Source organism: Cupressus sempervirens, chromosome 6 (assembly GCF_028749045.1).
Source record: "Cupressus sempervirens isolate cs-2001-9-10 chromosome 6, ASM2874904v1, whole genome shotgun sequence".
Taxonomy (NCBI): domain Eukaryota; kingdom Viridiplantae; phylum Streptophyta; class Pinopsida; order Cupressales; family Cupressaceae; genus Cupressus; species Cupressus sempervirens.
The window spans coordinates 78,969,354-78,992,822 of record NC_143123.1 but is presented as its reverse complement, the minus strand read 5'-3'; the positions used below and the strand labels follow the sequence as shown (position 1 = coordinate 78,992,822).

The following is a 23,469-nucleotide window of genomic DNA, read 5'->3' as shown; positions in this document are numbered from 1 at the left end:
ATAAGGTATTGAGGCACTTTTGCATCAAATTTTTGTACTTCGTCATGTCAATGACCTCAACAAGCTCTAGTTGCATTCTCATCCAGAAATGCTACAAAGTTGGGATGAGATTCAAAGAATTAGCTTTTGAAGTTTAGGGGGATTTGTTCCCCAATCTTCCTGACAGGTAGTTGCAAAGAAAACATTAACAAATTTGTAAGCTATTGCAAAGAAAACATTAACAAACTTGGAAATAAGCTATAATCATTTATGCTGAAAATATGAGATTTTGAATTGAACTGAAGATTGAGGTTTCTTGACACTCCGTTTTTGGGTAGCTCTCCCTTGAGTAATTTGTGATAAAGCAAGGAATCTTGTATCAACACACTTATATTTAGCAATTCCTCCATAGTTAGATCCTTAACCTCAACATCAACCTTAAGTGACATCCTTTCAGTACATACATAAAAAAAATTCATACAAATTACATAAATTTCTAGACATTTCTAGAGCTGTTGTGTAAATTCATTGTTTGGAGTTGTGTAAACTATTGTTTTTTTCTCTTACTGCTACTGTTTTCTTCTCAAACCTTTTTCTGTTGTTGCAAGTGTCTCTATTCATCTCTTTGTATCTTCTCTTCACAATACTATCTTTCTACTCTTTTCTTTTGTTTATTTCTTCTTATTTCAACACTCGCATAATAAATTTCCTGCGAAGTGTTGAACTATCATTCAAAATCCAAATCTGGGTGTCAAAACGTAGCCCCTAAGAATTAAATGTTATTTTGTGGTTATAGGAGGAACTTGGCGTGAAATATCCAAAAGATCTCGGTTGATGATGAGGTGTACATTAGACAAAAATGCTTTGACTTAGGATTGCCGAATTCCAACATACTCCCTTTATCTTGAGTATCCTTTATGCTCATATAGTATTTCTGAAGTTAGAATTGTTCATCTGGAGTTCTTTGAATCTCACTTTCCAGAGCTCTTCTATAGTTTCACCATTTCAGATCTCAATATTTGGAGCTCACTAGATCTCACCTTTCAAAGCTATTCACATTATCAACTTGCCTTCTATAGCTTAATTTCTGGAGCTCAACTTTCAGAGCTTCTAGAGTTCGACCTTTGCGGAGCTCAACTTTCAGAGCTTCTAGAGTTCGACCTTTGCGGAGCACAACTTTCAAAGTTTCTAGAGTTTGACCTTTCTGGATCTCAACTTTTGGAGCTGAATGTAAAGGTTTTATAAATATTGTCAATATATCCATGATGCCCAAAGTACTTCTCAGGCACTCAGGACAATCTGTTGCGAGTGATTTGATACAAATATTTGTAAGCTACTAACTAGCCTTGAGATATGAAACTTTGATTTCTCCATGTTCTACCAGCTCCTATATGAAGTGATATCTAATCTCAATGTGCTTTCTTCATCATGGAAGAATAATTGCTTCAATAAGGCTTTTAATGATACCATATTCAAAGGATTTGGACTTTGCTTAGACCTATCAGCCCAAAATCTTGACTTAAACCTGGGAAAAAAATCTTATAATTATGTAAAAATAAATGCATTCTAGAGAACATTAAAGCTCAATTTGACTGTCAATTTGCTATAGTTCAAAATTTGCATGTGTTATGATCCATAAACTCTCAAAATTTGAAATTTCATAATTTCAAAGTCAAACAATATTCTTTGGTATAACAAATTATAAATACTAAATGTCTAATAGCATTATAATTGTTTAAAAATATGAAAACAATTGCAATCTACATCTTCATTTTCCCTCCTAGCGTAACCTTTTTTTTTATGCCTTGAATTAGAAGACAAGATTGTTTCTTTAGAAGTGTCTTCATTTTCCTTCAATGCATCAATTTTTGTTGATTTTTCTTGTTCTCTCTCCAAATCTGCAAGATCTTCATTAGTGAGGTGGACATCATCGTGTTCTTTGATAGCCCATTCACCATAAGGATCAATCACATCCAAATTGATGGAATCATGTGAGATGCCATCCATCTTTCTAGTTTGATAGCAAAGGTTGAATTGAATGAAGAGAGATCATTGAGGTGCATTTGGTTCAACTTGTTCCTCTTCTTTGTGTGAATGCTCTCAAATGGGCTCCAGTTGTGTTTAATTGTAAAATCTTCACACCCTAAAGAACTATAGGGTGGGACAAAATATGTATGGCTAACCATTGAAGATTTGGCATGGCAGCACTGTAATTCTCCCACCCTAAATATACAAACTACCATTCAAAAAAAATATTTTTTAGTAAAATATATAAGAACTAAGTAAAGAATACAAGAATTTTCTAATGTGTAAGAATAGCCTTCCCTCTACACCCTTGTAGACCTTGATTAGACATATGAAATATAGCAACTTAATTATTATATTTGTAAAATGGATGTTCCTAGAGATTTGACATTGCAAAATTCGTCAATAAGATAGAGTAAAACAAATTTCAAAAATCTCACCTTCGACTCAACAAGAACTCTGCCTCTTATTTCAGCATCTAGCACCATTTATCAATGCATGAAATAACACCTACCATGACATTCTCCTTAAATGTATTAGAGAAGCAAAGCTTTGGATTTAGGTAGTAGGCCAAGGTATAGTTCAACTTCTCGTTCTTTGCCACTTCTTGGCAAGGCCCAAAAAAAGAAGCAAATATCAGAGAGAAATCGGCAACTTCTCGGGAAAATAACGGGAATTTTTAAAATGACTTTAATTTAATTAAAAATGTTTTTTTTTTTTCACAAAATTCAATAAGTAGATGCATGTATTGAGTTAGTAAATGAGTAAACAAACCAAACAAGCTCATCTAGATATATATAAATGTAATAAGTAACAAAATCGCATCCTCATGTGGAATGCCAATGTAGTCACAGACTCTGAACTCTAAAATAAGCTACAAATAATAAATACCGAATTGTCTTTGTCAAAATATAAGCAAATACAGATGTCAAGTTCAATATGAAACTTGTCTACATCTTCCTCTTCCCCATCCCAGTAGTTCTAGTAAAAACTATGGGAGAGGGAGGGGGTCTAGCAGCTCTAGTTCTAGCTGCTCCAAAACCCTTCTCCACCCAAGACCCCAAATGCAACAAACAAAACAATGAAATGTAATTTTTTTTGGTGCAAGTATTTACTAGACGCCGCCTGCGAGAAGATTGCAAGTTATCATGAGAAATTGGCAATATATTGCCGACTTCTCGCCAACTTCTCGCGGCAAAGTGCAAAATCTTGGCCCCCAAAATCGGCGATAAAACCTCAAGTTTCCTCGCCACCTAGAACTTCTCGTGAGAAGTTGACTTATCGGCAATAAAATGGCAAGAAGTTAAACTATGGGCCAAGGAATGAGCTTGTTGGATTTTTTTGTCTATGATGATGCATTAAATTGTTTCATATTTCTTTTGTTTCCGCCTTAGTAATGCAAAATGGCCTCTTTGGCTTTATCCATGGCCTTATAGAGAAAAACCATCAAGATGTCGTCCCCATTCACCATATAAAAAACCTTGATTGAAGGTTTAATTATCTAAAACATTGAGAATAAAATTTAAAAAGAATATTAAAAAACTAATCACTAATAAGATAGAAAATAGATAATTTTGTATGAAGGTTATTCTTGTATTTGTTATTTACCCTTGATTTATATGTTAAATTTTAACCCTATTGTAAACTCATAAATAGCCTCAAAGGCCTAGGATCTACAAATAAATCAACAACTCTAATAGAGGTCTAAATCAAGTGCATGGCCTTGAATTAAACCAATATACCTTCACACACATTGATAAGTTTGTGATCATTGTGCTCCAATCCTTCAAGACCTTGTAGATAATAGCATTGCTCTCAACATTAAGCACTAATATAAGATGACATGAAGAGAGTGGAATATGGTTGATTGGTGATTTGGGCAAAATAACAATATGATGGCAAAATAGCAAAATGATAGCATGTAGGAAAGAGTACTCAAGTGGTTGTTAGCCCAAATTAGATGTTTTTTAAATCCTTCTATTAAAAGTTTATAAATGAATCAAGGTTTTAAATTAAGAGGTTAAGAAATGAAAGGCTAAGACTTGAAAGGTGAGACAAGATTTGATAAGATTGAGAGGTTAAATCAATGGAAGGAAGAAATTAAGAGGCACACTTTTGGTAGCACATCTTTAAGCTCAATGAACCTAGACATGTTGGGAAGAGAGGAGGAATGAAGAAACATGGGAAATTTGTCATATGAGAACGGATTTGGATTATAATTTATTTATACAAGATGGAGAGCTAGGACTGAAATAAAGGATAATTAATTAAATAAGTGGGAGCTTTTATTTAATTAAATGGTGGAAAGCTGTGGGATTATAATCATTAAATAAATTAATATAATTTAATTACAGGAGAGAAAAGATTAATGAATCAATTAATTAAATAAATATTTATATTATTAATGGAGGAAGAGGCTAAGAAACTAATCAATGAATTAAAATTAATTATTTAATTAATTAATTGAGGCATAATGAGGGGTTTCTTCCCATAGTGTATTGGCATAGTGATGATTTTGTTAATGAAATATATAATGTTATATTAATGATCATTGAGGTTATTAGTTAGTTTATTAGGTAATTTATGTTTTCTTAGTTTGTCTTTTAGAAAGTTTTCTTTTGGCTCTTGGTGGTTTCTCTTTGTAACTTTGTAACATGGTGTTGATGGGCTTCTTAAAGATTTAGCAAATCTTTTATAAGAAAAATTCATAGCCTATTTTTTCCTAGAATTTATTCCAATTTTCTTTTCCTTTTTTATGAAAAATGACTCAAGATTTGAGGGTTTCTTTTGTCAAGGACTCATTTTTTCTTTTGCTTTTTTAGAGATTACTTCTTTTCATCAGTTTTCTACAATCATACATGCATAAATACATGCTCATGTTTGCAATTTTCTAGTCCATTTGTTGGATGCTTTTCCAAATTCTTATGTATTTTATGGTTTTTTTTTGTCTCAGACTGACATGTCCCCAAATTTTAATGTTATAATTAAATTTAATTAATTAATTAATTGGTCCCATAATTTAAATAATATAATAAAATGATCTTTAATTAATTAATATGGGGCCCAAGTTAATAATATTTGTATTTGTGGTTCCGATTGATTTGGTATATCTCGGACTCATTTTTATGTTAATTGTTTTCATAGGTGTTGCCGTCGACTATCTTTGGAAACCTTGGAGAGTTCCTCTGAAGGGTATTTAAGCATGGCATTTAAATAGTTGGCATGCGATTTGGATTATTTTCTTTGTATTGTAATTCTTGTTGGAATTTTGTATTGTTCGCCATTTCGGAAGTGGAAGATATTCCCTTCTTGGCTTTTCCAGTGTCGGTGGGATTCAACCCACACCCTATTCCGTCTCTGTAATACTTTGCTATTCAGGTTGACATCCCCTTTAGGAAGTCATTGCCTTTGGGCTGAGATCCCCTTCGAGAATTCATTGCCTTCGGGTTAAGATTCCTTTCGGGTCGAGATCCCCTTTGCATCGAGATTGTCTTTTGATCGAGATTGCCTCCAGATAGAGATCCCCTTCGGGTTGAGATTGCCTCCGAACAGAGATCCCCTCGGGACGAAATCTCCTTCGGGTCGAAATCGCCTTCAATTGAGTTTGCCTTAAAGCAAGTTCGCCTTCGAAACATTACAGTGGTATCAGAGCTGGTGATCTTGCCAGTTTGTTGGGATGATTGAGAGATTCTATGGCACCCAATAGCGATGGAGAGTGGTGGTTGAAGGCACTACAAAAGATTGGCAAAGAGCTCAGTGAGGGTGTTGATCTGCCATTAGATATATTGGAAGTATGTTTGTGTAAAGTGAACCAATTACCTTCCAAGATTTATACAAAGAATCCTCTCACCGATTAAGGATGCTTTAAGTCAACCTAGGCTTTTGAGGCACCCTGATAAGGAAAAAAGGTTGGCAGTTGCAACATGTCTTAGTGAAGTCTCGAGAATTTCGGCTCCCAAAGCACCGTATGATGATAACACCATGATAGAGATATTGCATTTGATAGTTGACAACTTTCAAAGTCTTGATGACTTCAGTAGTGACCCTTTTGGTAGGAGATCTACAATATTGGAGAATTGTGCAAATGTCAAAGTAACCTCATCTTAGATCTCAAATTGGAAATTTTGGTCCATGATAGCTTTCATCACTTCTTGGTCACCATCAAGGAAGATCATGATACTAAGATTTCAGTTGCTATGGAGAGTCTTATGATTTTGTGCATTGAAGAGATGGATGAAATATCCCAACCCATCACATCTATGTTATGGGCTATTTGTAACCTTGAATGTATCCCCTCTATAGCAGCATATACATTTGTCAATAATGTTTTCAAGCATTGTGAATAAAAACTAATATCTCATTTGCACAAGTGGGAGAAAATGTATGACAATGATAAGGGTGATGCATTGCGTGAGGAGAATGAAGGCCTAATCACTGTAATTCTTGTTGGAATTCTGTATTGAACACCTAAAAAATGAAGATGTTGCATGCATGGATCTTGTGAAGACATGGACGATCAAGTTATGCCCATCATTGAAGTTGTGCTCGAGGTTGTGCCCATCGTTGAGGCACTATCTGTCGTGGAAGTTCTATCAGTTGCCGAGGTTGTCCGTCATAAAAGCTATGTCTGTTGCTGAGGCTCAATCTGTCATCAAGGCTATGTTTGTCCCCAAGGCCATGTCCGTCACTGAGGTCATGTTTGTTGCCAAGGCTGTGTGTCTACCACCGAAGCTATGTCCATCATAGTGGTCATGTTTGTCGCCAAGGTTGTATGTTCATCAGTGTGGTTGTATCCGTCACCATAGTTTTGTTTGTTGTCATCATCGTTGTTGTGTTTGTTACTGTAGTTGTGTTTGTTTTCCTCATCGTAATTGTGCCCGTTGCTGTGTCCGTCATCCTCATTGTGTCCGTTGTGTCACCGTCGCCATATCCGTTAACGTCATTGTGTCCATTGTCATCACCACCACCATATTTGTTGTTGAGTCCTTTATCTTCATTGTGTCCGTTGTCATCATTGTTGTTGTGTCCGATGCCGAGTCCATCATCATATCCGTCATCACCGTCGTGTGTGTCAGCATCATTGTATCCGTCACTGACATCAAGTTTGTGTCCATCGTCAAGTTTATATACGTCACCATAGTTGTGTCTGTCAACGTCATCATGGTTGTCTTCATCATCATTGTGTGTCTATCATCATGGCTGCGTCCGTTGCAATAGCTATGTTTTTCACCATTAAGACATTGCTCACTGTCGAGGCTCTACCCATCATCGATGCTTCAGTCGAGGTTTTGTGTGCCACCAAGGTTTTATCTCTAGCTATTTTTTTTTTTTTGTCGCCGAGGTACTCCATCAAGGCTTTCTCTGCCAGGGTTCCCTTTGCCGAGGTATTCATGGTTGGGGTTCCCTTCATTGAGTTACTCTCTGTTGAGTTTCCCTTCACTGAGGCTCCCATCAACACAACACCCTTCGCCAAAGCTCCTGTCAAGTACTCACGGTCAAGCCCCCCTTTGCCGACATTCTCACCACCGAACTCTCTTCGTCAAGGTTTCATCTATCAAGAATATAATAGTGGTCGTGATTGTGTTATTAGCAAAGTTTGAGCCAACATCGGCGTTTGTGTGCATGGCCATACCCAAACAATTTTTTGAACATAATGACAAGAAAGATTTCATCAATTTGTGTCATTGGGATCCTGCTGAAGGTTATGAAAATCTTTATATCAGAGTGGCACAACGGATGCTTAACGATAGTGTGGTGCAAGGGAGGTTTGACGACAATTCACTCATTTTGCCTGCATGTTTGGTTTGGGATCTTGGTGACGCACGACACAACAATGTTTATATGAGAGTGGCACAACGAAAGTTTGATGGCAATGTGGTGCTACGGAGGATTGATGTCATTTCACTTGTGTTGCTTGCGCATTTGACTTGGGACCTTGGAGGAGTTGGCATTTCGTCTGATGACTGATTGCTTGAGGGCAAGCAATCCTTGGGCAGCGAGGATTTGTCATGTCCCCAAATTTTCATGTAATGCATAAATTAAATTAATTAATTGGTACTAGAATTTAAATAGTATAATAAAAGGACCTCTAGTTAGTTACTTTAATTAATTAATATGGGGCCCAAGATAATAATATTTTTATTTGTGGTTCCAATTGATTTAGTATATCTCGGACCCATTTTTATTTTAATTGTTTTCATAGGTGTTGCCATCGGCTATCTTTGTAAACCCTTGGGAGTTTCTCTAAAGGGTATTCAAGCACGACATGTAGGTAGTAGTTGGCATGCGATTTGGATTATTTTCTTTGTACTGTAATTCCTGTTGGAATTTTGTATTGTTTGCAATTTCGGAAGTGAAGGATCTACCCTACTTGACTTTTCCAGTTTCGGTGGAATTCAACCCTCACCCTATTTTGTCTCTGTAATACTTTGCTTAGATTTGGCAAATCGGAGCAGCATCATATTTACAAATTGGAGGAATAACTGTGTCTAAATTGATCATCTCTCTTTGTATTTGGGCAATTCAATCCATGGCAATGATTCTTTATGTTTGCACTAAAATCTAACTTCAGCAATATTGGTGCACTGTCTGTACGTCCTCAACTACCGTACAACTTGTAGACTAAACTCAACCATACGATATTTAAGTCAAAAGCACATCACCTCGATCACCATATGGCCTCTTTTCCTCCTCACAATATGCTTCCCTGTTTTGCCTTCACTGTACAACCACATTCAACCTTTCACCATATGACCTCTTTCACTGTACAACCTCTTAGCCACAGTCATACGACTCCTCCATCTTACGGCCACATTCAACCTTTCACCGTACGACCTCTCAGCCACTACCGTACGCCTCAGTTACTCCTTCCAGACCATACATTGTCTTCAGCTCTCTCCCTCCCTTTCGTACAATGCCCTCTAACTATGTGACTGAGATGGAATTAGGTATACAGAGGAACCACATCTTCAACTACGGGGATTGGAACATTATAGTGGTATCAGAGCAATTGGCTTCGGGTCAAGATCCCATTCGAGAAGTCATTGCCTTCGGGTTGAGATCCTCTTCAGGAAGTCATTGCCTTTGGGTCAAGATCCCCTTTTGGGAAGTCATTGCCTTCCGATCAAGATCCCCTTCGAGAAGTCATTGCCCTCAGGTCGAGATCCCCTTCAGGAAGTCATTGCCTTTAGGCTGAGATCCCCTTTGGGAAGTCATTGCCTTCAGGTTAAGATTCCCTTTGGGTCGAGATCTCCTTCGGACCAAGATTGTCTTCCAACCAAGATTTCCTTTGGATAGAGATTCCCTTTGGGTCGAAATTGCCTCCAAATAGAGATTTACTTTGGGACGAAATCTCCTTTGGGTCGATATTAGATTCGAGTTGAGATCGCCTTTAGGTGAGTTCGCCTTCGAAATATTACAGAGACATAGCTTGCTAGGCCACAAGACCTGAGGTTTTCTTTGCTTCTACCATGTGTTTTTTTTTTGGGTGCTATTTTTTTGTAGTGGTCATGTTCGTTGTTGGGCTTCATTTGAAATTTTGTTGTCCAAGACATGGGCCGTCTGGAATCATTTTTCCTCATACCCATGGCCTTCGCATCCATTTTTGAAAGGATGATCGTGTTTGCTTTTGCGTTGATTGGTGTTCTACCCACAACCTTTCTTTGTTAATCCAGGTATTGTGTTTTACAAATAGGGTAACCTATGGCTAGGTCTTTTTGTTGGGTATTCATAATGTTTCCCTTAAAATTCAAGATGGTTTCAAATAATTTTAGTTCATATGATTTTGTCTCAAAAATCATGGGTTCACGTCTAGAAGGTTTTCTGTTACAATTTTAAAGTTTTTGCATTTATTTTTTAAAATATGCTTTGTAAACTTCACTTCAAGGTTTGATGAAAAATCATGATTACTTGCAGTCTGTTTGGGTCGCTCTTCAAGTTGTTAAGGCAAACATCCGTAAACATTTTTGGGGGTTTTTGACAAAATTGTATCTGAAGGGTTTGCCAGTTTTTTCACATAATCATTGTTTCTGGTTTTTGTTGGTTTCAGCAGCTGATTTAGAGGGATAGCTTTGTCACCCAACATCACAATTGTCGTCGGTAGAAATTGTGTATCGGCCGACGGGTTCCTTCGGGAAAGTTCTTTGTATCGGCCGACGGGTTCCTTCGGGAAAGTTCTTGTTATGTAGCCGACGGTGAACAGTTTGTAACGGGTATAATGTACTTAGCCGACGGATACCTTCGGGAAGGTTCGTCGGAAAGTATTTATAACCCCTTCGGGAAGCATTGTAATCATCTGATCTTATCCTTATCATTTGAGAAAAGCATAATGTACTGTTGGCATATGCGAATAATAATAGAAGTTCTGCTATTTGTTGTTCGGTGTTCGTATCGATTTCCTATGTGTGTTGCTTAATAAATCCCTACGGTAAACATTTGGCGCCGTTGCCCGATGGATCTGGCACGCAGGCAGGCGGAGATGAATTAAATGCCGAATCAGTTGAACAAAGACAGGAGTAAGCTAAAGGAAAAAGATGACATACGCGTTGTGCAGGAAAATTTAATTTTGGCTCAGCAGATAGAGCGTCGAAGGAGGTTTCAGAAGATTTCCGACGGAAGCAAGAGTGCGGAAGGATTGTTGAAGGAGACTCGACAACGGCTTGATTTGGTGGAAGAAGCGAGGGAGGAGTTTCTGAACCTGCATACGCCACGGGAAGAGAATCCTGACGGAAGCAGATCGACTCGCACGGCTCGGAGTGCAGAAGGAGCACGAGCGTGGAGTGACCTCTTCGTCCGAGATATACTTCCGGAACGGACAGCTACGATTGACAAACCCTCTTCTTCACCAAACAGCGCGGAAGCAGAAAACAACGCGGGTGTTGAAAACAGCGCGGAAGCAGAAAACAGCGCGGGTGTTGAAAACAGCGCGGAAGCAGAAAACAGCGCGGGTGTGCAAAACAGCGCGGGTGTACAGAACAGCGCGGGTGCTCAAAACAGCGCGGGAGTGAAAAACAGCGCAGGTACACAACAAAACCCTCGACATACAGTAATAATGGCAGGTCCGAAGGAAAAATTGCCCAAATTTGATGGTGATGAAGCAGCTGATCCCATTCGGCATTGTAAAACATGTGAAACGATCTGGAGGGCGAATGGCATAACAGATACAAATGAATGGATCCGGCAATTTCCCGCAACCCTACGGGGTGTTGCCATTGATTGGTTTACTGATGCCGATCCACAGAAATTGAATAGTTGGGATAACATTAAGAAGGAGTTCATCACAGAATTTCAACTTTTGCGGGATGACAATGAAATTGTCGCCGAGATATTCAATACCAAGCAAAAGAAGAATGAAACTGTACGGGTCTTTGCCAGGAGGTTGAAGGACTTAATCAGTAAGATGGAGAATAAACCAGCTGACGGGTTACAGAAACGATGGTTCATTGAAGGCCTTCACCCGAAGCTGCGGAAAAAGATGAAGATCGTGCCGCCATCCACATACAATGAAGCTTACAACCGAGCAATGAACCTCGAAAGTGATCAGAAGACAAAGAAGCAGAAGAAGACCAGCTCGTCCGATTCAGATGACGATGCATCCTCCGGAAATGATAGCAGCGATGACGAAGGAAGCAACAAGAAGGTTCGTGCCCTTCAGAAAGACATGCTTCGGATGATGAAGGAATTCAAGAACATGAACAAGGAACCTAAGGGTAATGACTTATGGTGTACGGAATGTAAGAAAGAAGGCCATACGAAGGGATCTTGCCCAAAAGAGCAATTTTGCGAGATCTGCCAGATTATGGGACACTCAATAAAGGACTGCCCTTTCAATTTGAAAACAAGAACACCACAGCAGGTGTTTCTGACACAGGAGGCCTCTCCGTCCGGAGAGAATGGAAAAACCAGTACGGAAGGTGCCACATCAGGCGGATATAGAAACAACCGGCGCGGTCCAAACAACAACAGCACTAACAACAATGCTGGCAACAGCAACAATGGAGGAAGGAGTCGCATTCAGTACGATGCAAATGGTCGGCCAATTGTTCAATGCCGCGCATGCAATCTGTGGGGTCACTTCGCCCGCGAATGCACCACAACAAATACACCGAAGTTACTATGCTGCTGGTGTGGACCTGGTGATCATGATGATACCAAGTGCCCAAAGTCCGGAGTAAATCTGATTACTGTAGGAACAGACGAGGAAGAAGTTCTGGCCATCACTTGGAAGCAAGCGAAGCTTTATCCTGACCCAGCAGAAGAAAAGAGGAGACTGGAGGAAGCAAGGGCAGAAATCCATAAAGCAACACAGGCAGAAACGACACACCTGAAGGACACGTCGAGTACTTCCGTACGGAACTGCGCAGAACAGAACATTGTCCGGCAAATTTTGCAAGCCGAGATACCTGTCAGGATAAGTGATCTGTTGCTCACTATGCCTCAGCTCCGATCAGCACTCACAAACATTGTTCCCGCTGCTCAACTACCAGGAGAACATGGAAGGAAGCAAGAAAGTGGAGCAAGTACAGTACACAAAAAGGAGAAGGAAAGTGGCACAAGTGCAGAGGATCCAATGTTGTTAGCCCTCTCATCCGGACGCCATCCAGCAGTCGTCGAAATGGGAATTCTCGGGACTGTATTGACGGAAACAATTGTGGACGGAGGGTCCGGTGTCAATGTGTTGCCTGAAGACACTTGGAAAAAGTTGGGACAGCCGACATTATGGCCGCCTACATTCCAGCTGCTAACGGCCGATCAACATGGAATCAAGCCATTGGGAGTCCTGACAGCACAACCAGTGACGATTGGAACACAACCGTTCCTGTTGGACTTTGTCGTAATCCCACTGAAGCGGAGGGGATATGATGCCATTCTAGGCCGGGGGTGGCTGATACAAGCCAAGGCAAAGCACGATTGGAAGAAAAATACTTTATCACTCGAAAGCAAAGGCCAAAAGTATGTCATCGATCTACACACTCAGATGGTTGGAGAAGAAGCTCTATCGTCAGATTCCGAAGGAGAAGATGATGAGAGGAGGCAGAGTATGGAACCCGATCAGGAGGGAGTCCTACGATTGGAAGGAGATGATGATCTGGATTCAGTAAATGGTCTTTACCACTGGCAGATAGAGGATTATGAGCTCTTTCCAAGTTGTAATATGCTAAGGATCGACGAAGGTAAGAAAGGAGGAAATGAATGTCCGAAGGAACACAAAGAAGCCGATGAAGGAAATGAATGTCTGAAGGAACATGGAGAAGCCGAAGGAAGAAATGAGTGTCTGAAGGAACATGGAGAAGCCGAAGGAAGAAATGAATGTTCGAAGCAACATAAAGAAGCCGAAGAAGAAAACGCGGATATGACTGAAGCTGAAGGACAGAACATACAGTACGAACCGAAAAGAAGGAAAGATTCTACTGTACGATTGCGCAGGAAGAAAGTATTATGTCAAACCACAAATATAACAGAAAGGTACTGGCAGCAAGGAAGGCACATGATATGGTCTGCACAGGAAACAAAGCAAAAGGGTCTAATAAAAGTTGCAGCAGTACGGAGTGAAAATGTTATTGACGGACAGAAGGGGCAGTTGACAGAGTCCATGGTACGGGGCTTCGGGAACAAACTGGGCAATATGGAGATGCCACAGACCAAGCGTAGCAGGTTTCCACTCGGGCAGTGGGTGTTGTACGACGATCATAATGAGATCAAACCAGGCAAGTTCAAAATTAACTGGGTCGGGCCATACCAAATGCAGAAAGTAAGCAATAACGGAGCAATAAAACAGTGGATGCTAGACCGAAAGGAAATATTCGATGTAGTGAAGAGGTCGAAGTTGAATGTCTACAATGAAAGAAGTAACGCACCCCCATGGACGAATAACTGAGAGAAGACTGTAAGTACTGTATATATGTAAATATTGTTCCAGAAGTGAGATTTTCAAAAAAAATAAAATAAAATAAAATAAAAAATAAAAAATAAAATAAAAAAAAAGGGGGGGGCCGTTGTACGGTTTTTTGCAATGCACCGTACGGATTTCCATAAAGAAGAGTACGGTTTTGTTGAGGTGTGGTACGGTTTTAAATGCACCGTACGGTTTTCTTTAAGTACGGCTTTAAAAAGCACCGTATGGGATTTTTTGAGACATGGTACGGTTTTTTACACCATACAGATTTCTTCAAGTGATGTACAGTTTTAAAAAAGCACTGTACGGTTTCTAAATACGGGATTTTGAGACATGGTACGGTCTTTTACCCCGTACGGATTTCTTCAAGTGCAGTACGGTATCTTATTTATCACCGTACGGTTTCTCCTTGCATGTGGTGTACGGACTTCAAGAAGAGGGGAACTGGAGACAATGTACGGATTTTTCTTGGAGACTTGAGCAATACAGATTTTAATAGGCAATGTACGGATTTTGAAACAATAATACGACATACTGTATGGATTCTGCATTATTCACAGGCGGGCAACAACCACCGTACCGATTTGTTTTGGTATGGATTTGTGAGGTACGGCTTTGTTATTAAATTTTTGTACGAATTTTTCAAGATGGTGGGATATTGCAGAACGGTTATTTTAAGTAGATTGGAATCTAGATTGTGTCATTTTGGAAGCCGTACGGATTTCATCACAGAAGGATGGCAGGAGCTTTTTCAAACAAAAAAAAAAAAAAAAAAACGACGACAGAATCAAGTTGTTCAGAATGAGTGACAGATGATGCCAAAGGGAAGAGGACGCATCCGTGGTTGCCAGAAAGAGTGCAGAATCGGCAAATAATGACAGAAATGGTGTCTTCCGTGCATTTTTGCGTGGGTTTTGAAGTGCTAATTTGGTCTTGGCGGTGCCCCAGGACCCCGCGAGGGCGCTGCCCCTCGACCCCGCCGGGGGCGTTGCCCCCTGGACCCCCAGTCGTTGCGGATATCAGTCGTGGGAGTCTGACCAGTGAGAAGATTTGGAGCTGCGGCAGGCATGGAGTGTCTGTGTATCAGAGGCACTGAGAGTAGGTGTTGGCCATGAGGCTGTCTTGGTGGATGCGTAGAGAGCTCGGGAGGAGCTGATCATCCAGTTGGAGGCAGTGTAGCGACACTTGGTTCAGTGTACTCGGCATTGGAAGGCAGAAAGCGGCACAGGTGGCTATCAGGGTCAGATGTCAGATTGGCTAAAGTGACAGTGATGGGTCAATCATTATATTTTGGTTGTTGATTTGTCTCAGAGATTTTGTAATAGTCGTCGGGAGACGACTTTTCTTTTTTGGGGGGAATGATGTCGTCGGTAGAAATTGTGTATCGGCCGACGGGTTCCTTCGAGAAAGTTCTTTGTATCGGCCGACGGGTTCCTTCGGGAAAGTTCTTGTTATGTAGCCGACGGTGAACAGTTTGTAACGGGTATAATGTACTTAGCCGACGGATACCTTCGGGAAGGTTCGTCGGAAAGTATTTATAACCCCTTCGGGAAGCATTGTAATCATCTGATCTTATCCTTATCATTTGAGAAAAGCATAATGTACTGTTGGCATATGCGAATAATAATAGAAGTTCTGCTATTTGTTGTTCGGTGTTCGTATCGATTTCCTATGTGTGTTGCTTAATAAATCCCTACGGTAAACAACAATGTGCAGATTACTATACTCTTGGTCATTTCCAAAAGTTCTCTGGAGATTTAATGAGGGTCTTAGAGCTCATGTTGTAGAGTCTTCTAAAGTCATTTTGTAGAATCTTCTAAAGAGGAGTAGCCTTTTTTATGCTTTTTATGTAGTTAGTAAAATGACCATCAAGGCACGGAAATTAAGTATATAATGTTTTATTAGGGTGCGGTCCCATGAGGGGGGCTTAAGCTCTATTTTTTAGGAAGCAAGTAGTCTCATGAGCAAAATTATATTTTGCTACGGGATTATTTAGAATCTTCTTCTAAAAAGTAGAAGCCCTTAATTTTTAGAAGTGGGTGAAAAAGTGGTGGGGCTGGAAATAGCCCCAGCAGCTTAGGAATGCTTTTCCACTTGTCAAATATCTTAATTTTAGATTTTTAATTAAAATGTAGTTTTAGAGGAATTTAAATTTTTAGCTTATTTTTAATGCTACAAAGCAAAAAAAATTGAGTTCTAATATATAGCATATATCATGGGACTGCTAGCTTTAAAATATTCCCTAAAAAGTAGCAAGCAGCTTCCGCTCTATTTTATAGGAAGCCACCTTCCATTGGACCCCAGCCTTAATGTTCATTCAGGTTAATAGTTAGTTTATTTGGTATTTCTATTTTCTTACTTAGACTTCTAGAAAGTTTCCATTTTGTTCTTGGTTGTTTCTCTTTATAAGGAGATTACATCTCTATAAAGAGAAACAATGATGCCCCAATCCTTCCAACAGCAATTGTAGGACAACAAAGCTGCTGCAATCATTGGTGTATGCTGGTGTTTTTTTTGTCTTTGATTGATTATATCTACAACCTAAAAATCTTTCTTAAGGTGATCAATTCTTTGCACATCGTCTTTGCAAACAAGTTGTACTCCAGTGTTCTGAATGACCACTTCTGATGTCATCTATGCCTTTGCTCTCCCGTCGGAGCTTTGATCTTCATCTTTAACGATGTGTTGGAAAGCATTCACCACTGATTACACAGAGACACCATTTAAAACTTGGAAAGACGTTCAGGGCCATGACCTGAATATGTACACTAAATGATTATGTTTTGTACAGATGCAGCATACTCTTTTACACCAGAGCCAACAAATCTTGTCGCCATTATTGATAGCGCACAGTAAATCTTGTATACTGCATATGCACATGGAAGAGGACATGGAAGAAGTAAAACATCATGGACAAGTTATTATCTTCCTCAAACATTAATCTCCTGGTGGTAATGGTGGGATCTATCAAATTCCTTATTTACACGTAAAAGTCAATCAAGTAATATCCAAACCATAGCTCAAAAACTCAGGGAGCTGCCGAGTAATTAGTTTATGCCCACGGCAAGTTACCTCAGGGTAAACTTGCTGGATTCGTTTCCAACTTTTTTGAGTAAAACTTGCTGAAACTTGGTAGTACATGCAAAAAAATCAATGTAGGTTAATGTCGTGATTCAAGCAAGGGTTAAAACTGATTTTGATAGGTTAGATTGCATCCCATATTATATGGATGCACCAAAATACATGGTCAAAAGTTTTTGTTGGCCTTGGCTTCAGCTGGAGTAAGGAGCTATAGCCAATCTTCCTACCACGCTCTGGCTATTAGTGTTGAGCTTTTGGTAGCTGCAAGATAGATTTTCTACTCGTAATGATGTCATCTGTTTAATGTGTTCTTCATGTTGGTGCTGTGCATATATCTGTTCGAGTTTGTTTTTCTGAGTAGTGTATTTCCTTGGCTTCATTTTTTCTGGCATCAAGAGTCAAGCTCCTTTATGTCTTCTTTTGTCATTGTGCAACTTCAGTTTTCCTTTTAGTGGCTGGAGTATATTATATGTGCTCATATGTCCATGCTGTCTAAGCATCATCGTTGTGCATCCCATATGATGAGTTGGCATCAATAAAGAGTCTTCAGCTGCATCGGGAGCTAATGTTGTTTCTCACGTTTGTGTGTGTGCTGTTTTTAATTCTGATGTGGCATCGGTGTTCTTTATGATCCAAGATTTACTTTGTGCCGCAACGTTGACTCTTGTAACTGCTGTCGCTTGTGTATGAGTGGGACTCTTCAGCTTGGTCTTCTTTCATTTTTTCCCTCTGAATTAATCATTGTGCGCAGCAGTATTGTGTTTTCTTCATTAGAAGAGGTTTTTTTTTTTTTTTGGTATTGCTCAATAACATTGCATATAGTTGATAACATTATGGTGGCCATCGGGAAAGTATTCTTCAGCGGTGAACATTTTCATGAAGGCATTTTATTTCCCATCATTGTCTTAACGGTATCTCTGAAGCATATTTGATTTATGTCATCTACATTGCAGGCGGTGCTTCTTCAGAATATATTTATTCATCTTGCCAAGTTTGGTGTGATGTTTTAGTTTTGTATTAACAGAACTTTGTGCATTGAGATAAATCTGTTACCAAAGAACTGTGTTTCGTGACTTTCTGAAAACGATACTTTGTTGATTACATTGATTCTGATCATAGTTTGGTTATTGAATGTTGAAGATGCCAAAAGAGGGCAGAGTTGTTGTAATTGGTTTTGCATAGCTGAGATCTTCTTTGTGTGGGCTGGATTGTTTCCCTCAGGTAGGAGGGTTTTTCGTAGGGTAATTTGTTTTTGTTATCTTTTATTTGAGTTTTTTTTTTTCTTTCACATTGTCACATTCATATATATATTTCTGGTTCCAATTTAACTTTTAGGCCTTCAGCCATGCCTCGAACATGTGAATAGACGATCAATTGCTTTATCAATGCTGAAAGAATAAAATTGACTTCACATACCAACAATTTGTGATTTATTAAAAGCTTAATTGATTTACAATAGAGTGCAAGAACCATACACTCTACCACCCAATTTTTCATTAGAACAAGGCAAATTAAATTATAAAACCTTATAATTTGTTAATTGCCTAGCTATGCAATTATGATAATGACATTTGAAGACAATTTTCATAATTTCATAATAGTTATCAACTAGTAACTAGCTATTGCATCAATTTCACACGATCATGAGATTTTGTAATCCAAATCGCATGATCATGTGAAATAGAAAATACTTCCTCATGACTTTTGACTCATTTGATGCATTTTGTAATTGAAATTTGCAACAAAGATATGTTTTTAAATAATTTAAGTATTTTTTTTATTGGCCGAGTTTTTGCCAACTTTGAACAAATAAATATATTTTTTAACATACCCAATTATGATATCTATATTTTGAAACCTCTGAAAGATTATTTCTATACTTTGAGCTCATTATTGGTGGCTTTTGTTCTCATATTCTTTTTTCTTTTAAATCTACAGGGACCATACACAACGACAGAACATTCACAGCTTCAGAGAAATGCAATGAAAGTTTTATGCAATGCTGATTTATCTGAAGGATATTTTGTTTTGGGAAAGGATGTATCCCTTCCTGAAACAACCCTGCATAAAATTGCACATCCCACTCAAAACATTGGTGGCAAAGCTGTGTCAGAGAGATCCATTCTTGCTTTCTTTGCTGGGAATATACATGGCAGAGTAAGGCCAATTCTCCTGAAGTACTGGAAAGGCAAGGATGATGATATGAAAATTTATCGTCTCTTACCTGGTCATGTTGCAAAAACAATGTCTTATTCTGAGCACATGAAATCAAGCAAGTACTGTATCTGCCCAATGGGTTATGAGGTAAATAGTCCACGCATTGTGGAGGCCATTTACTATGAGTGTGTTCCAGTAATAATAGCAGATAATTTTGTTCGTCCTTTGAATGAGGTTTTGAATTGGGAGGCATTTTCAATCACTGTGGCAGAAAAGGACATTCCCAAGTTGAAGGACATTCTTTTGAGCATTCCTCAGCATAAATATCTTTCCATGCAATTGAGTGTGAAGAAAGTCCAAAGGCATTTCTTATGGCATGCAAAGCCAGTTAAATATGATATTTTTCACATGATTCTTCACTCCATCTGGTTTAATAGGTTGAATCAGATTGAAACATAGAAATTAATGACAGTAGAAGTCAGTGGGGCATACAGTCTAACTACTTTGGAAAGAAACATGAAAATGGGGAGGATAAAATGCAAATTGTAATCCCTTGAAGTGAAAAGCCAGACATGAAAGTAATTTTCTTTCCAAGTCATTTAAAATGGGGACATTACAATGTGGATTGTGATTTGCTTTAGGCAATAAAAACCAAATGTGGAGACATTGTTGTCTCTGAATCATTGAATTTCACTAATTTTCAACAGTGAAATGAGAATTCATTTTGGGCCATAGGGAGATGTGAGAATAGTGTACTCGATGTTACAGTGGACAAAACATTTATTGTCCCCATTATGACAGTGCAGGATAGATTTTGTGGTTGACCCAGCCTGACGAAAAGGAAGATAGTATTTGTAGAGAAGGTATGTCTACTCATTAAAGCAAATAAAGGCAAAACATCTTGGTAAAGTGTTGACAGTATTTACAACTGCAGGGGGTACCCTTGTCTGTGCCGTGCCAATTGAGTAAGCACATTGATACAAAGAACATCAGTCTCTGAAAGGATTGCAGCATGCCAGTAATTGCATATATCTGTCAATTATTTTTATTGACGGAAATGAGTTCATCCTCTAGTTTTCTTCATGCACGGAATCAAAGCAATCAAATCACTCGTGTTGATCTAGTAGAGGGGATGTCTACGGCCATAGAGTAGTCTCACACTTCTTTCAAGGAGGTGCAGGAGGTTAATTGGGGGAAATCTTCTTGTCATAAGAAAAACAGTTCAGGGGAGAAGGCTCTTGGTACTGAGTTGAATAAAAACCCTTTAGGACAATACTTTAAATCTCCATGTTGTTAGGATTGGTAATTATAAGGTTGTGCAATGTTATGTTTGGTGTGCTTTCATTGTAGCTCCTCTTGGTTGTTCTTTTATGTCTCGATATGCTTCATGCTCGTTGTACAAGGTTCTAGGCCCTCTCAAAGCCCTACTTAAAAACTACTTATAATTCATTATTGTGTAATTATTTACCATGTTAGGGGGGAATCATTAAAAGATCTTTCTTGGGCAATATGACTTCATGGAATGTTTGTTTTTTAATATTTATAAGTTGTCTATCATATATGACTATATGATTTATGCGTGGGCTATACACTAGAAGCACTTTATCAGAATTTGGTATTGGTATGCTAGCTAAAACCACCTCTATACTCTTTGGATAATTGAGCTTGCGTCTTTTCTTGATTGGCCTTCCTTACTCCTAGGAGGCATTCTCTCTCTTGATAGTCATGAGGGACCTTCCCCTACCTCCATTAATGTTAATGCTCTCACCCCCACCCCAAGAGCTAGAAGCGCATAAAAAGAGATGATTGATTGATCTTACTATGGCCTCTTGGGTACTAAGGGGTGGGGGGGTGGGAGTTTTTCTATCTAATAAATATTAAATAACAAAAATGTGTTTAGCTGAGAAAGATGTTCATAACGAGTTGATTATAAGAGATGAAAATAACACTTCTAGCTTTAGTGGAAACACGAGGTGGGATCACAAAAAAGATCAATCCAGTTAGAAGGATATAGGCAATTGTGTTTTAATGGGATTCTTGGGTATCCAAATGCTATTGCACAAGAATTGAGAAATAATTTGACTAAAGTCTTTGAGAACAATGTTGTTTCTTGTGAATATCATTTAAGATGTTTCTTAGATTTGTTAAATGACTATGAGGTTGAGCATGAAGATGTGGTTATGAAGTTATTCGTGCAGTCATTGATTGAGGATGCAAGGGAATCATTTAAGAGATTGCTTGAAGGATCTATATTTTCATGGAAAGAGTAGGAGCATTAAGTTAAGGAGTAGTATGGTCATTAACCTAATGCTAGCTATATATTGAATGAATTCAATAATAGTAAGAAACTCTAGAAAGAATTTGTCCCTAAGTTTAATGTTAGATTTCATAAGGGAATGTACAAATTGTTCCAAGTTATGAGGCTTGAAGATAAAGTTTGTCTTTCCACTTATCTTACTGCTTTTGATGGTAAAATGAGATACCAGTTAAGAGATAAGGATTCAAGAAGTCTCAGAGATGCTTTTAGGATTGCAATAAATATTGAAAACAATATGAGGATCTTTGGTAAGTTGGGGAGTAAAAGAGATGACCCCAGATTGTTTGTGGGTAAAGGTAGCAAGAAAGATGATCATAAGCCTCCAGGGAACAAAAAAGCAAGAATAAGATAAGATAGATCAAGTTCTTAGTGCCATTAAGGATCTCAAGATTCCTACAAATAGAAATGATAGAGGTCCTTCCATGGAAAGACCTCAATTCCAAGGGAATTTCAATAGGTAGAATAGGCTTCAAAAATACCCTTACAATACCCAATTGAAGGATGGTAAACCTATTGTTCCTCCTCCCAAGAATAGAAATGAAAAGATTGCCCCTAATCCTCTACAAAGAGCTTCTGTCAACATGGCAGATGATTCTTAATGGTGCATGGTATGTCAGTTACCCCATTCATTGGAGCATTGTGCTATTGCAATGTCTTTTGTCTTTTTCGACTTGTCAGAGACAAGATGATGAGTGTTTGACTAGGAAAACAACACTAATGATATATGTTTTAATATGGTTGAATCTTACTATGATCTACTCTGTGAAAGGTCTACCTTGTTAAAGCCTTACAAGATTGTTAGATCTTACCCTGTTAAAAGATTTCAACACCCTGTTAGAAGTGTGCCTGATTAAAGGACTTAAAACTTACAATGAACTAAGCACCCTATTAAAGGATTTACAATAGCTTGTTAGAACTACTTTGTTAAGAGATGTAATTGTTTCACCTATTACAATGTCTCTACAATGATTCTGCGGTTAGCACTCTGTTGCTAGACAATAGATCACCTCTGTGTCACTTTTGTCCTCTAACTCATTTCCTTTGTTCTCCTTTAACTGATTCTGCAATGTATATAACTCAATTCACAACTCCTTAGCCACCATGAATGCTTTATTTGCGCATGCGACCTTCTCCCTCCACACACTACAATGTTTAGGGTTCGCCTTTCTTAAGAAGACCTAGATGACTTAGGGTTAGGAATGAATCAATGATTGTGATTCACCCATGTCACCGCTTAATCCATCCCTATAACTAATTGGTTGCATGTATTGCATAGGGATCTTCAATTTAGATTCATCCTTATCATCTAGAATTGCAAAATAGTCCTTAAGTCGGCTAAAAAATGGTTTACACAGAAGTTTGTGCCATTACAAACAACTATGTCCAAAATTGTTTTACTCGGCACTTGAAGTCTTTGATGCTCGGCATCCACTTTATCTTCGATGTTGTATCTCGCCCTTTGAATGACTCGGCATCTATTGATTACTTGGCATCTATATCAATCGACATCAATTGTTTGCTCGACGTTTGAGTGACTTAGCATTTACTAGTTAATCGACTCATATTGTATATCTCATTCAGCATATATTATCTGACAACTTATGCTTGGCATACATTACTTGTTCGGCATGAACTAAGTTCTATCTTGTAAATGACTTAAGTGTATTGTCACTCATATGTCAAAACCAATCTGAGATTAACAGCAACTCGCGATGAAGATTTGCAACATGCGATGAGAATTTACACATTGTTTTATGGTGGTTTATGTTTGATTTTTTTTAAAAAAAATTGTAAACACAACATATTAATTTGGGGTTTTTCTTATGACTTGGATCATGACCTATCTCTCTATAATATATTAACTTTGCCTTGGAAGTTAATGATCGCATAAGCTGACTTGTGGTTGGCGATGTATATATATATGGTAGTAGTTCTTGTTTAATTAGTGCAAAGACTACTAGATGATTAAGAGTTTAGAATAGATTCTAAGAAGCAACTAGGATAACTAGTGTATGTT

The 23,469-nt window shown here is 38.5% G+C and overlaps 1 protein-coding gene across 2 annotated transcripts in view; it reads left to right on the top strand.

Annotated features, from left to right (window-relative positions):
• The window catches only part of LOC149551248 (putative glycosyltransferase At5g25310), a 49,784-nt gene extending 29,141 nt beyond the window's left edge, over window positions 1-20,643 (top strand). For both annotated transcript variants that reach the window (XM_089786811.1, XM_089786810.1), the window contains exon 5: window positions 18,917-20,643. In XM_089786811.1, coding sequence (XP_089642937.1) covers window positions 18,917-19,594 — 678 coding nt within the window. In that variant the 3' untranslated portion in view covers window positions 19,595-20,643. The remainder of the gene's footprint in view (window positions 1-18,916) is intronic.
• The last annotated feature ends 2,826 nt before the right edge of the window (window positions 20,644-23,469 follow it).